Source organism: Haliaeetus albicilla, chromosome 4, assembly GCF_947461875.1.
Source record: "Haliaeetus albicilla chromosome 4, bHalAlb1.1, whole genome shotgun sequence".
Classification (NCBI taxonomy): Eukaryota; Metazoa; Chordata; class Aves; order Accipitriformes; family Accipitridae; genus Haliaeetus; species Haliaeetus albicilla.
In genome coordinates, this window is record NC_091486.1 from 42,334,555 (window position 1) to 42,350,245 (window position 15,691).

A 15,691-nucleotide genomic window follows, 5' to 3' on the forward strand; every position below is an offset into this window, starting at 1 on the left:
AGAGTACCAAGAAAGAAGTTATTACTCAATTAACACTACTGGCTGTGAGACATCTCCAGAAACTGCAGAAATATTTAAAAAAATCAGTAACGAGCAGAAAGACGTGTATTAGTCACGGGATAAGCACTGTATGATTTCCTTCACTATATCCACCTTTCTAAGCTCAGACTGCTGAGACATTCATGTGATAAACAGCATGTCTCACCATAAAATTTGAATTGGTTTTTCAAGAAAAAAAAAGTTATTTATAACTGACCATTCACAGCCCACTGACTGGCAGCCATCCAACCAAAAAGTAATTACGTGTGCGACAATGATGATATTAAGCCCAATGTAACAGGATTGCTTCCAATTTTAAGGTTAAGTAAATCATGAACTGTACTTTTATGTATAAATATGTTGGCTAAAGCATTCAAGTTGCCTGGGAATGGGCTAGATCACTTTAGTGTTTTGTTTACCACTACAAAGTATTACCATGGCTGAAAAGCACTGGCATTTATGATAATCACAAACCAGTCACCATCACCAGCAATTTTCAAATGATGATTTAAAAACTAAAATGTCTTTTTTTTTTAATCTTAAAATACTAGCTTGCATTACAATTGCACACTGTGGACACAGCCACTGAAGTCCCAAAAGGAGGAGCTTGGGAAAGGAGAAATAAAAAGGGAGCTGAAACAGTCTTCGAGGGAGCTGCCAATTCCTTGTCAAATGAAGCAGAGTCAGAAATACTCCAGCCTAGTTTTGTAATCCATCACCGCAAACTGCAGCTCTTCCTCCCCAGATTAAAAAGCACTGGGGAAGAAGGCGCAAAGGAACTCAAAGTCAAGTCAATGCCGTATCAGTTTGAAAATGCCAATGAAGATGACGCGTGTGTGGCAGTAGAAGCTGAAAAGTGCCAAACAACCTCTTCTCAGATGTACCCTGGAAACTGGAGCCTACCAGATAAGAATCATATTCTACCAAACATTATTTTTTTTCAAAACACACAGGTATTTTCCACATTTCAGCATCCCATTCAAATGGGAAATTTGCCACGATATATCTGAGCCTCACAAGAGTTGTTGATGTCACTGCATACATCGTGCTGTTAAATATGTTATGAGATGCTTGCAAGTTATCTTCTGCTCCTAAGGAATCTGTTCCATCACAGTCTCCTCCCAGCCCTTAGATAAATAATCCTTCAGGGAAAGCATGTACTCCCATAGGTAGAGTTGGTAGCAGGCTCAAACAACTGAGTCCACCACTCAAAGTCAACAGAGCCAAAGATGTAGAACTTCTCCCCCTTAAAAGCTGACCTTTCTAAGGCCTTTACCTTCCTGATGGAGACAAATATGGAAAATTAGGAGCTGACCTTGGGCCTTCCGGTTTGTTACAACTTGGCCACTAAAGACTTGGTTCAAAACCTCATCAAGCAAGAAACACCAAGGCCCCCCAGCCTGAAAAACTTGTATCTCAGTGCGGATGGCAGAAGAGCACACAGCAATCCTGGCTGCTGGTACAGGGATCAAGCACACATAGGTCAGCAAATACACAGATTTTGAGAAGTTTCTCTTCCAAAGGAGAAGGAAAAAAAAGATTCTCATAGCTCTTGTGGGCTGCCTAGAAGTAGTAAAATGTTACTACAAAGTAAAACACATAAATCCCCCCAAACTAGGATATGGAATTTCAGACAATAGCTGAACCCAAAATCGTTGGAAGAAAACCCAACAGCTCTGTTTCAAAGAGCAAAAACCCACCAAGACTGACTATTTTTTTTTTCTCTTAATTCAGGTTTGGCCCCAATATGGGAAGTGAGAACTGATCTTAAAGAACAGAAGAAATGAAAAAAATTGAAGCTGGTTTTTAAGGGGTAGGACTGGCCAGTATAGGATTAGTTTTAGGAAGAAAAACCCCACAATCCAATTAAAAGGGAAGCAGTAGAAGAGGGGCAGGGTCCATAAGGAAGGTTTCACTTGCAAGTTTAAGAAGCAACTGAGCTTTTGTTCACATTTTGCCTGTTTAAGCAACTCTATAAATTCTGTCAGACCTTGGAAGGAAGCAGTCCCACCAGAGAGATATTTAGTGGCAGAAATGCCTTCAAAAAAGGCTGAGAGCTTGCCATGTCTTTTTGCAGGACTGCTTTATTATTTCAGCCAGCAGTAGGCAGGTAGAGCAGAATTATACTGACAAGTGGAAATAAAAATTTGAGGTGCTACCGCGTATTTTGACTGCGTCTTTTCACTGTCAGTCACAGAGTATTCCAAGCGGGTGAAACATAAGCTAACACAACGTTGTACTTCAGCCTACTATAAAGTCCTACTCCCATCTCTCCAAACTACACATGCATCCAAAAATTAGATATTGTAGGATATTCAAATGTGAGAAACAAGATTGTTGGTACTGGAACAAGAAGCATAATAATATTTTCTTACATGGTGCTTTGAGTTCGATATGCATGCCTTTAATGATTTTCTTTTCATTTTAGGAGGAATCTGAATTAAGAAAGATGTGACATTTTTATAGGCAAGAAATTAACAGCAGCCTAATCAGCCTCTGAGACAAGAGAATCTAAACTAAGGACCCAGCTACCGACCCTTTGCCTCTCTTAAGGCACGCAGATTTATCCTCATTACGGGATGAAAACAGCACTCGCTCTGCTTGGTAGCGTCATCTTCGTACCACTTGCAGATAAACCGCATGCTCGCTGGAACAGGTGCCAAAAAAGACATGTTCTCACAGCCTGAAGGTTAAACTGGATTAATTTTGAAAACCTGAAAATTGATACACTGTAATTTAACATGTGTTCAACATGTGTGCTCAGCAGCAACTGAAAATGAAATATCTTAAATATTATCAAATGTTACATCATTAAATATAAATTAGATGGAAACAGGGGAAAGCTAAAAATTGACTAGGAGTTCAGCTACTCTAAATGGCTAATATGTCCATTTTTCACCTGAAGCCCTCTCCAATACAGTTTTGCCATTAAGCAAAAACCTAAAGAAAGGTAATCAATTCCAACTAAAAAGCACTTCTCTCGGAATGACTGCACTTCAAACCCCTGGCTGGCTGCCAGCCCCCCCAGACAACAGCTATCAATGTTTCTGACTATCACAGGAGCACGAGGGGCCATGCATAATTGACTAGAAGATGGGCTAAAACTGTGCCCAATCAGTGTGTGATCAAAAACGCGTGGAATATTCAGCGCCACTTGATTACATGGAGGCACGTCCTTTCGCTCTCCTCATGAAATCTCTTCAAGGTCCAGAGTACTGTAATAAGATCATTACTGTCAAGCGGTACGAATCGCAGGCAATGAGTCTTGGGATAGGAAGTCATACTTCACAAGCTCCTCTGGTCTTTTTTTTTTTCTCTCTCCCTCTTTTTTTTTTCTTTTTTTTTTTTTGTATTTTACTGCGTGTTGAGGCAGCAAGGCGACGAGGTGACAGATAATGATCACATCACTGTGTGGCAACTAGAAAGGCACTTTTAAGAAAGAGCACAGAGAAATCAGCTTAAGAGAAACTCAAACATTTTTTTTTTTTTGGCTTTTTTTTCCTCTCAAAAATTAAATAGAATTAAACTGTGCAGTATTCTCCTTTCATGAATTGTGATTTAATGTCATTGAATTTAATCATTTGATAGATTTTCATATTATACCAAAGCCTATTACCTCACAGACAAATGGCCAATTTTCTCCATCTCACGCTCACAAAAGAAACCTTTATTAAATTTTTTTTTTTCTTTTTGGAGGGGGGGAAGCGGTGGAAAATGTCAATGATGAGGCCTGTTCAAGTTTTCTTTTTACCTACTCCTTTCACTGGAGTTGCACACTACACATAATGCATAACATCCATCACAAGTAACCTATCTGTAAAGAGAAAGGTGGAGGGATTGAAAACAGGAGATTAAAGCACAGGGTATAAAACAAACATGCAGCAAGCGCAGCACTGAAATCTCATGCACAGCACGTGTATCTGCAGTAGAGACTTCAGATGGAAAGATACCAAGTATCTGCTCACTAAATTTGACAGCTAATTTAAGGCAACTATTTAATTAAAACTTGACAAAACAACACAGGTTTGAAATGACTGACTGGTCAGGAGTTGGAAATAAAAAGAGGTCTACATTACTGTTATGGGGTTGTCTTGTAAGTGCCTGACATCAATACTGCAAAGCATCAAAACTGGAATGGCTCCAGGGTTGCATTTTTCAAATGGAGAAAGCTGCTATGATCAGACAAGAACCTACTGCTTAAGAGGAAGGAAGTCACCCTAGTTAAGAACACCCACCTGCATCTACAGCACCTGCATCTACTGAAGATTAAATCCCATACCATGGCGCCCTCCACCTGGCATTTCACTCTCAAGAAGCTCACCCTCTTATCTTAGTTGGTCACCCTTTCAAACACATACCATTTGGAGACTCCTCCTCAAGGCAAGATGAGGATGTCCAGCTCCACACTTCACAGACTCTGGCAGGCTCTATCACCATGCAAGAACCAGGGGTCCATAGCACTTGCTAATGCACATGTTGCTGATATTGCAACTTGTAGTCCAAGAAAGGTTGAAACATCGTGCCCAGCTGACCCCAACCTACCCTTTGAAAAATCATCGCATGAAGAGACTAATGCCCATTAACATAAAGAAATGAGAAAATAAATGCTTAAAACCATCAATGTCAGGATTAATAGGTAACTTTGGAAGAACCAAAATCACAAAGGGAAATTGAGAGAATCACCATCTCTTGAAGGGAAACAACTTTAAATTGTTCAGGCTTTTGCACTTTGCCCACTTCTCTTAAAGAAAAATTCCTGGGAGAAATTCAAGCATGTTCCACAACTTATTTAGCAAAATTGCTCACATACACCGTCACCTCCCTCACTTTTGGTTTGGACCTGCTTTTTAAAAGGTGTCACAAACATTTTGGCAAAGAACCAAAATGAAAAGGGCACAAATATTTCTTGACCTATAGGTTGTTATTAAATCCTAAAGTCTAAGAGAGCTGCAAAAAAATCCCACCAGCATTTAAAGGGAGCAGAGGAAGCATTTGGCTGCAACTGGCAACTAGCAAATTCCCCAAACCTGTAATGCCTACAAGGTACAAAAGAGAGCATCAGACTCATGATGCTGGGCAAATCCTGTGCATGCAGACTCTTCAGTTGCAATCAGCTGGAAACACCGTCTTCACTCCAACTTCCCTGTAAGCAGACAGCATTAGATACACCTAAATCACAAACTTTATCAAATGAGACTTTCTACATCTCTCTTGCTAGATTCCATGCCAGGAATACCTTTATTTGGAGCACAGAGGGGAGACAACCGGCAAAGCTGTGCATTGGGAAAGATCATCACTTGTTTCACCTGGATTTAAAGGCAGATGTGGTTTCACTGCCCACTGAGGTTCTTCAGACCTGGAGCAAGGAGGCTGATTACACAAGGAGTATTTCCCAGCACTATGCTCAGATTGGTTCTTAGCCCTAAGAATGCATTGAGTAGCAGCATATATTCGTCAGGGCTTACCCATAATTGACTAAAAAGTAGGGTTCTGGAATAAAAAAAAAAACAACTCAGTTGTTATTTCTACATTCTGTTCTGTGTGTACCTCTTGATTATGAGTTCTTTTTAGTATAATGCCAAGAGCATGTTTTATAACCCTATGCTAGATCAGACCTATTGACACATTCCCCCTTGAATTCCAGGTTTGAGCTATACATGACAAACCTCCACAATCAAGCCACTGTCATTAATCTCATGTTACATATTATGGTAAAAAGTGCATGTCTGTAGTCAACTGGCATCCCATCAACCCTCCCCTCAAAGCTGCCCTGTGCCTCCCAAGGCGAACGGCAGTTTAACAAGGCATGCCATAGAGAAGCAGAGCATACAAACAGCCACAACAGGTCAGGGCATGAGGTCTACCTAGCCTGCTATGCTTTCATCAGCAACTAGTGGGAGATGCCTACAAAAAGCAGAACAGGAACAGATAAAGCAACGTGTACCCTGCTATACCTTCCAGAATGGTCCATGGTTGGGAGATGTTGTAATCTTTATTTTAAGAGACCTTCATGGATTTTTCTTCTTCATATTTGTCTAATCTAGTGCTTCTGTTTTAGCTGCTTAAGGTCTTCAGAAGGGAATTACTTAGGACTTCCATGTTTTAAAGGCAGCTTCTTCCCAATGTACCTCTGCAGCTCAGTTCCAATAAGCTGATGAGTCCCAAGTACACAGAAAGCTGAGGACAAGGCATCCTTCAAAAATTAAGTCTTCCTTCTACGCCGTAATAGCCAATTATTTAAATTGTGGCACCTTGACTCAAGAGATCAGTTATGTGGTGAACAGGAAAACACAAGTTATACTTAACAGAATGACCTTATTTTAGTCTTGTAATTTACTATAGCTTTATAATACATAGTCATCTCATTTTATTTTTGAGATAGTTTAATTTAGCTATATAGATTCATAATGAAATTACAGTCTTAGGCTCTGGAAAAACTGGCAAGGAATGTTTAAAGTAGACACTCTTACTTAAGTAACAAAACAGAACTAACTTCTCTAGCAGGATTAATATCTTACAAGTACTTCTTGCTATCTTGTAAACATCATGTTGTGAACATCAGGAAGCTTTTTCATAATCAAGGTCTCTGTCTCAGGCTGACAGCATAGTTCTAAGGACACTAATTACCTGAAGCCAGTAAAACACTAAGGTGTCACCTGTTTTCATTCAATTATAAAGACACTTAGAACTTCTTCCTTTTCCAAAAAATCAGGCCAAATCACAGTGCAGCACTTGTACTAAGGATACAGAGTGTACCCTTCTGCAGTCACAACACAGAGTGCTTAATGTACTAAGAGTGGGACCACTTTTCACAGAAATGTAGGGGGAAAAAAAAAAAAGTGTTATCTTTCTCTAGCTATCCAGATGTGCCGGTGTGTACAACCACCACCAATTCATCCTGGGACTCATCCTTTCCAGAATCCCCTTCCCCGCTGACCACCACTGTGACACTTTTCCTTTCAACCAGGTAGGCGGAACCAGCAGCCTCTTCCGACCCTGAGCTAACAGTGGTTTTAAAGAGAAGAGGGAATCTTTCAACTTGTTTAGCCTGCAATGAAGTAGGTTAAAACAATAGATGAGCTTCACCTCCCTTGTCTTTCACTCCTCAGCATCAACATAAATGTCTTTCAGCAGCAAACCTTTCATGTCAGATAGGCTGTGACGACTGAGGCTGAAGGTTTCCCAACAAGTGACCTTTATGCCTTGGTTGAAAGTAAGTCTCTGAAGATTCGGTCTAGATTTTATTAATTTCTGCCCTCCTGCTTCTCAGGTGTACAACAATTGGCCAGTACTATATCTCCTGCGAAGCAGTGAATGAAGTTACTGATGATCAGTGGAATTGAAACCAAAGAGTGTTTTGACACTGAATAGGTGATAACCTCTGAGACACTTGCAGTACGCTTAAATCAAAACAAGCATTTGGCATTACAGACAACAAATATGGTCACATACTGTTGATTTTTTTTTAAGTTCTCATGCAGACAGAAGAAAATACAGCTAGATATTTTGCTCAGTTTTGTTTCATTTTTAATGCCAACTAAGACCTTTTTTGTTTGCTTGTTTGTCTGGTTTGTTGGTTGGTTTTTTAAAATAAATTTTACCTACAAAGCAGCTAGAGCAGAGGATGGCTGGATCAGGCAAGGCCTACAACTCTTTTGAGATAACCCACAAAATCAGGATGCATATACTTATCAAACCACACTCCTAAAATCTTATTAAAAGCAAGCTTGTTAAACTCCAAATTTAGTGACAATCAGAAAAGCAGAACTTGGGTCTTTTGTGTGCAGTATGCAATTCAGCAAAATGCTATTTGCTGAAATTTCTGAAATGTTTCATGCACAGGAGAACTACACAAATGACATTACGATCAACAAATGGTATATTAAGAGAATTCAGCAGTAACCCTAAATGAATTACAAACCTATTTAAAAAAACCCCAACGTTCCTAGCTATCTGCTTATACTGCAAACCCTTCCAGTTCCAAATAAATGCTTCTTTCTTCAACACTGCAGTCAAAACACCACTTTTGTATCAATCTCACTTAAAATACTGCTGAACATTTTTTAAAACTATGGAACATTTGCTTGCTAAAACTTCGGGCACTTAAAGAGACCAGAAATAGAAACAAAGCCTGCTCTCACTAAACCATCCATCACAAGATGCATAGAAATACTGCATGACAGGATGGAAACATATTCCTCTTCTGTATGACACAGGTCTGCATTTGGGTTTTTAAATTTTTTATATGTTTTTTTTTTTTAGAGGGGAAAATGCTTAAGATATCTCTAACTACTTTAAGGAGAGTATAACTGCAAAAAACATTGGGCATGGAAAAAATTAAGGAACAACTGTTTTCCCCTACTGATTTATCCTCAGACTTTGTGTTACGGCTTTACCGCACATGGGGAACCCCCTGCCGCAAGCTAGCATGCTCAGCCCCCACGTGCATCGTGGCAGCAGCAGCATCCCAGCGCAGGCTACGCACACAGATAGGGTGCTGGGATGGGCTTTGCAGCCCACATGGGGCTAGATGGATGAACAGCTTCTAAATGAGTTAGCTTAAATTAACTCTGATATGTCCACACATAGGCCACAGGAATATGATGAAAACTCTTCCCTAATGCCAGCACTAATGCTTTATTTCATTTTCACATGTTCACCCATCTCACAGTATCAGAAACCTGCCTTCTTACTGAAATAAAAACCACTGTTCCAAGAACACCCCCAAATCCACTCCTACTACACAGTCAGTTGTAAATATTGATAGTTGATTTATAGGGACTAGTAACATAACTAGGATGACAAGATTACCAGGAATAATTTCCGTGGAGTTGCTACATGGGCAACATCTGTTTGCCTGTACAACTGCAGCAGTATACTTAATTATCCCGTAACGGACTGGAAAGAGCTTTTACTTGAGGAAGTTTTGGTGGCAGCTTAGTTCTTTGCCTTACTTCAAGCAATACAATCCATACAGGGACCTTGACATCTAATAGATTTGATTCCAAAGGTTACAAACTCTTGAAAAGGTGAGTAGTTTTGCCCTTGCTGCAGCTGCAGGTCAAGATATTAGATTTCACATCTTCCTTGCAGAGAAAAGGGAGTGACGATGCTGTGACTTTTTGTGCTGGAAAGGTTTCTGAACATGCTGTCCTCTGACAATGTCAGAAGGTTTCTTCCAGACCATAAAAAGCCAAAAAAAAAAAAAAAGAAAAAAGAAAAAAGGAAAAAAATAGCACCAAATAAAAATACATTCCTTCATCATGGTGCTTAATTCAATGTATTTATAAGTAAGTATTAGCATTAACAATGTCAAGTCCATCTCTCAAATGAAGATTCTACTCTCCCACAAACACTATAGCTCATTGTTTGCATTTGTTTCACTGAACAGACCTCAGAGGTGTTTCCACTAAATTTCCAAAATTCCCAAATCACTTTTTTTTTAATGCATGGTTAGAGAAATTTCATTTTTTTTATTTCAGTCTAGCTGCCGCACACTTACTAGAACTATGCACCTAAGGAAATGCATGTTAAAATTGTCTGGAGAAGACTATGCACAGAGCCGTGTACAGAGCCAAGCATGTTTAAATCATTTCAGCATACAATGCCAGCAGGTAAATCACAGGGACGCTTGAGGGATGAGACTAAGGAAAGCTTAGCGTGAGAAGCTGCAGGTAAAACGCATACAGGTTTTTTTCATGCATTGTATACTGCATATTCAGTTGACAGCTGTATTGCTTCCAATTTACAGAAAACATTAAATTTTCAGGTGTTATACAGATTCCAGAGATGGATGCCAAGAACTGCATTTCCCTAATACAGTTTGTCATTCTGGTTTTGGGATGGCTGAAAGGGGCGAAGAAGTCTTGGGAATGAACTGGCACCTCCCTTGGCTTTTTGCACCTTGTCCCACCCTCTTGGACTCAAGTCCCCACGCAGCTGAGAAACCAGATGAAAGCAGTGAAATTTTTGCTTATTGCTAAAAGTACAAATGAGAAGTCTGACTAAACCCTGTTTTTCCATCCACAGAAAACAAATGACTATATTTTCATTTCAAACTTAACTATAGCTCATCTTCAACACTCCCCGAGATTCGGAACATAAAAATGACTTCAGTGTTATAAAATATGCATGTGAAGAACACAAGCTTTTGAAGTACCTTTACCAGTTCACTCCGGTAAAAGAAGAAAAATACAATTTCTCAGTAAACTGGGGTTCATCCTTGGCTACAAGCCAGAAAGCGTACACCTAGAGTTGGGCGCTAGACTGCACAGATCTGAAAAGCACAGGGAAAAGCAATTACTTTACCAGGGGCAGAGAACAAACACCTTTGTGTTAAGAAAACAGTTCTAAAAAGAAACATAAAAGGTCTTTCCTCGTCCTTCAAAAGTTCTTTAGAAATCAGCGATGAAGAAGAATGTGGAACATGGATTTACAGAGAAAACACAGAGTTCGGAAAGTCTACTAAGTTGCTAATCACATTTACTACTCTGTCATCAATTCCTGTTTCTCAGCTCCATCTGCATGAATGGAAACACAGAACTACGCTTGTTTTGCCTACGCTGCCGAGAGAGAAGATAAATTAACAGCACTCTGCCTGCAGCTGCCTTGCATCTCCCTGAGTGAAGGAGCGATTCACCCATCTACCTGGATGCAGTCAGACTGGCCTTACAGCAGACAGCAACATTGGCCATTGGCCACAGCTCTTAGTCAATGGAACACTTGCAGAGCACAGCTGATCCAGATTTGATGCAGATTTGGGCTTTCTATAGCTCCTAAAATCTCACAGATGGATTGAGGGCAGGCAGGTTCAAGCTGGCATAGCCATGAAGCTTTGAAACTGTCTAACAAGAGTAAGAAAAATAAACAATGGGAAAGGTCTTTCTGTAAGAGTACTTCCAAGAAAGCTTTTTAATTTTTCTACTTGTTTTCAAGCTGAAAAACCTTCTTATCATCGCTAGCTGTTCCACTAACTGCAGCAGCACAAGGGTACCAAAACAGACTGGGCTCCGAGCTGCTATTCCTCTTTGAAACACAGCACTATATAATCCTGCTCTGAGCAAGTTTAGACAGCATGGTGGGAAAAACACTGCTGGTTGCTGGCACCTTGCCTAATGTAAGCATTCCTGCTGTTACTCTCAAAAACACTGAGACATTTTTTCAGTGACAAGTTCTGTACAGAGAACTAAAAAACTTCTCTCTGGGTTTCATTGCACTGGAAAAATTTCAGAAGAATCTGGTTTTCCAAAATAGGAATTGAATTTTAATTTTCATCCAACTGCAGCACAGTTGCTTTAGTATTTTTGTTGCTGCAACCGTTGTCTCAGAAAGCCTGTGAAAGATAAACCAAGTAAGATGAAAGAATCGATCCCAGAAAGAGAGGGCTGTGCATGTGCAGATAGTGTGGAGAAAGAAGAATCAGCATGACCTTTATGGAAGGGCATAAAAGAGATGAGCATCAGTCCTTGGAATTAGTGAATCGCCCTGGGCTCACTAGTGTCCATCATCGTGATATCTGAATACTTGGGCAGAGGTCAATGATCAAAGCAGGCACGTTCAAGGAGAAAAAAAGACCACAAAGTGCAGTAAAAATGCTAGAGTTTGCTGAAGACCAGATTTAAACCTCATTGAACACCTAAGCTTTGCTACAGACAAAAATGAAGGAACCCAGAATTTCTGTTTGAAAGCTTACACTTGAAAAGTGCCTGGACCCAAAGGAAGGCAACATAAAATCCAGAATTACTCAAATCATTTAACTCTGATCCATTGTAACTGTCTGAGAATAGCTACTGCAGGAGTATCCTCCTCTTCCTTTTCACAGTGAGCTCAGGATTTCCAGAAGGAAGGAAGATATGGTTCTCCCATGATTATCACCAGTCTTCTGTACTCCATTTTCAATAAGTCACCTGCCGTATCTCAAACACTCAATCAAAGTTGCCAAGGCAAAGCATGCATCCCTCAGAACATCTCCCTTTTACTGTTTAATTTGGATTTGTGGTCTTCAAAACTGCAGTAACCCTCTGAGGGTTTAAATCTATGCTTACGGCAAGTGTGGAGGAAGAAAAATCAAACCGGAAATCTTTTAGGTCATTGGACAGATTTGTAGCCAGGCGCTGCAGAACAAAGAAATAAGCCTTTTCCTGAGGAAAGGCTGAATTATTGAACTGAAAACTGCTTTGAATCACAAGATGGATGCGAAAATGCTACATTCAACTACTTGGAGAAAAACCTGTAACGGCCTGAAGCACCTCAGATACACACCCCACTAGCAGCAGACTGGCTTGTGACATAGGTTGTGCCAGGACTGGAGTTATTCCTGTTATTCAGCATCACAACAAGCTCAGAGAGATAAACGCTACCTGTCTGGTCAACCATAAAGCATACCCAACCTTTTGGTGCAAGCCAGAAATTACAAGTACCAGAAAATACACACAAAGGTTGCAAGTGCCCACATGCCAGGATTTGGAAAAAGGAACCCTCAGCCTTTGTTAGACTTGCTAGAAAGTACTTCACAGGAATCTACAATCATTATTACTTTTTCTGAGATGCCCTTCTTCTAAAAGGACAGGGAACCCGAGCACGCTTCATTGCTTTCTCCTTCAGCTACCACTGACAGACGAGGCTGACTGTCCTAACTGTCAGGCATCTCCTCCCAACCTTGCTAAGGATTCAAGGGCCAGTAAGATTAGTTATCTGCTGAAGGAGGCCTGGAGTTCCTCTCACGCACAGCAAGAACGCTGTGTAGAAAGTTGTGATTCTGTTCTTGTGGCCAATTGTTGTTTTTCACTGGGCTGTGCTTTTAAAGAGATGTTATAAAGAATTTAACTGTGGCCCACCTAAGACACAACTGTGAGCCCCAAGCCAGAGAAGAGTGCCCATCTCAGAAGACATGCAAGAAGAGGTGGGTCAAAGAAAGCTGATGGGCTAACGCAGAGATACAAAGACTGTAAAAGCAAGTGTTGGCTCTCACTACTACTTTTAAGGCTTCCTGTGCCTTACTTAGTTACTGCTTGCCAGCCAATTCTTGCCCTTCTGGAAGCATATTTATCCCATTTATATGAAAGAGGACAATTTTGTTGAGTTATTGCCAAAGGATTTCAGACTAGCATGTTATGATGCTGGAAGACAAGGAGAAGAGCAAGAGAAAACAGAGAAGGATGAAGGAGCACATACTCCCCACTTCAATCAGAACAGGGATTTCAGGGGCAAGATGCGCAACAACTGCAGATCCCCCACTGCTCGCTGCAGGTCAGAAGTCCGCGCCTGCTGACCAGGACCACACAGGCTCCAGCTCCAGTGACTTGTGAAAATAATCTCCCCAGGAGAAAGAAAACATACATGTATTAACTACTTAGAAAGAGATTTTTCAAAGGCTCTGGATATCCAGCTGGTCTTGATTCATATTGACTTCAACAAAATAGTCTTGGACCAATGGTGAGCGCTCTGAAAAATCCCCTCTATAACTTGCCATTGAGGTATGAAAATAAGTGGTGTAAAAGGGATTGTTAAAAAAAAAAAAAGATAACATTAAAAATGAAAGGTTAAAATAAAATTTGGCTTCAGGCCATAAATTAGGAGAAAACTAACAGTAAAGATAGTTAAATGACTGGCAAGAGAACGCAACAGGAAATATTATGAAAAAAAACTGATGGCTTTTAAAAAAGGATTTGTATAGATAGCTGGGGAAATAAATTCCGTATGTGAAAGAAGTGCAATTGAGAAATTAAATAAATGGAAAATAAGGATGACTAAGTAGTAGTTAACATGCCCCTTCTCAGTTGTATACTATTATCACATCTATTTTTAATGTCTCTTCAGCCGTCTGCAATTGTCATCCTTTTTTCAGAACTTGCTCCAACGCTCTTTGATACTGAATTAGCTGTTTTTTTACTCTCCAATGCTTACAACCGCATCTTTTTCTTACTCAACACTCCCCTTTTCCAACAATGTTGTTCCATTGTCTCCATTTTTCATCTCTCCTTATATGTTGACTCCCCAGTTTCTGAGCTTTCCAACTATCCTTGTTCATCTTTTTTTCTGGAGCTCTTTTGGTTGAATCCTAGCATGTTTCTTTTCTTCTTTTCTAAAGATACAAGCATGTTTTATCATATCTGGCTACTGTACACATTGTTACCCCTTCAGAAGGGCATTGAACAGCTATACCAGTGTTCATGTTGGAAATAGTAAGCTAAACCTAAGGGAAAAAAGAAGTTCTTTTTGGCTTTTCCTTTTTGGTTCTTAAAAAAAGAACCCAAACATTTAAACTCTCCCCTTTTCCTTTTTATCCTCCAATAACACAATCTCTCCATGAGCAACTGAATATTCAAACAATAACAGGCAGCAGAAGCGTTTGCGATTCTAGAGCTCAGGATGGGTCAAAGCAGAAGAGGTAACACAAGATTTAATAATACTGAAAAAATACACAAGTTCTAATGTGATGTATGGGCTACTGAGTGAACCTGACTTTTTCTTTCTTTTTAACTTCACAAGTATGCCTGCACCTTACCTTTACTGCTAATGATTCTCCATATTAACTCGGGGACACTTTTTTATTTATTAAAAAACATCAGTTCCAAACACGTTTCAGACAGTGGAATTCACCATCCAAGTGATACTTCAGATTATTCAGCTTCATCTTTAAAAGATCAGTGTTTAATTTCTCTTCTTCAGTACAATTCTCTTTACCTTCTGTATGCAAAGCCAATGGTGTAGTTGGGTTGTACTAACAATGCTCTTTGGAATGATATTTTCCAAATTCAGACTTCCACCATAGAGTAAGCTTACCTTCAGCTGTGCCCGAGATACCATCAGCTTTGAAATTGCTTGTGCTTTTCTTCCTGCGGTGTTTCTTTCTGTTGGCATGAGGTGAAGGAGGTGGATCAAGTTTGGGGCTCGTTGTACTGGATATACTTGGGCTCGAACACACAGAATCTCCTAACCCAGTATCTGCAATTTGGGGAGGGGAAGAAAAAAAAAAATTAAGGAAAAAGAAAAATACTGCATAATTTAAATTAATGATTGCTAGAATCCAAGATATAACCCTTTGCTATCTGTTAGCAGCTAACTTCTTGAGCTCATTGACTTCCAAAGGCTACAGAAGAGTCTCCTAACAATATCCATTACTTCTTCAAAAAGGTACAGAAAAGCAACTTGGCTGAAGTTCTGATTTAATAGGACTTTAATCAACAGGACTTTGCATCAATTTTAGAAACAGGCCAGCTGGAACTGACAAAAAACAATGGGAAATCACTTTATTATTTCCAATTGCTCTTTCTTACAAAGATCTTACAGATCCTCAAATTAACTCGTATAACGCTAGGACATTTTAATACATAATAGAACACAGATATCTTAACATCCTCTGAACGCTATCTGCTTTCATTAATATTAAAGACAACACAGAGAGAAAAGGTGGTAATGGCAATAAAGGTAGGAAAACAAGGTGTGAACTCATGTATGCCTCGTACAATTAATATTGTGTGATAAAGGGTCACTTACTACCTGCTCCCAATGAAAAAAATAATCCCATGTTCAGTGTGTTTGGTTTCCCTCTGTATTAGCTATGGTAGCATAACATGCAACAATTTCAAGAACTAATGACAGAGTCATTTTCTCCCCTCCGCCACCAATTAGCTTGCTCAACCAAATCAAA

At 39.8% G+C, this 15,691-nt stretch overlaps 1 protein-coding gene across 11 annotated transcripts in view; it reads right to left on the minus strand.

Annotated features, from left to right (window-relative positions):
* The window catches only part of AGAP1 (ArfGAP with GTPase domain, ankyrin repeat and PH domain 1), a 395,948-nt gene that overhangs the window by 83,688 nt on the left and 296,569 nt on the right, over positions 1–15,691 (minus strand). For all 11 annotated transcript variants that reach the window (XM_069782145.1, XM_069782144.1, XM_069782147.1 and 8 more), the window contains one exon: positions 14,824–14,985. In XM_069782145.1, coding sequence (XP_069638246.1) covers positions 14,824–14,985 — 162 coding nt within the window. The remainder of the gene's footprint in view (positions 1–14,823; positions 14,986–15,691) is intronic.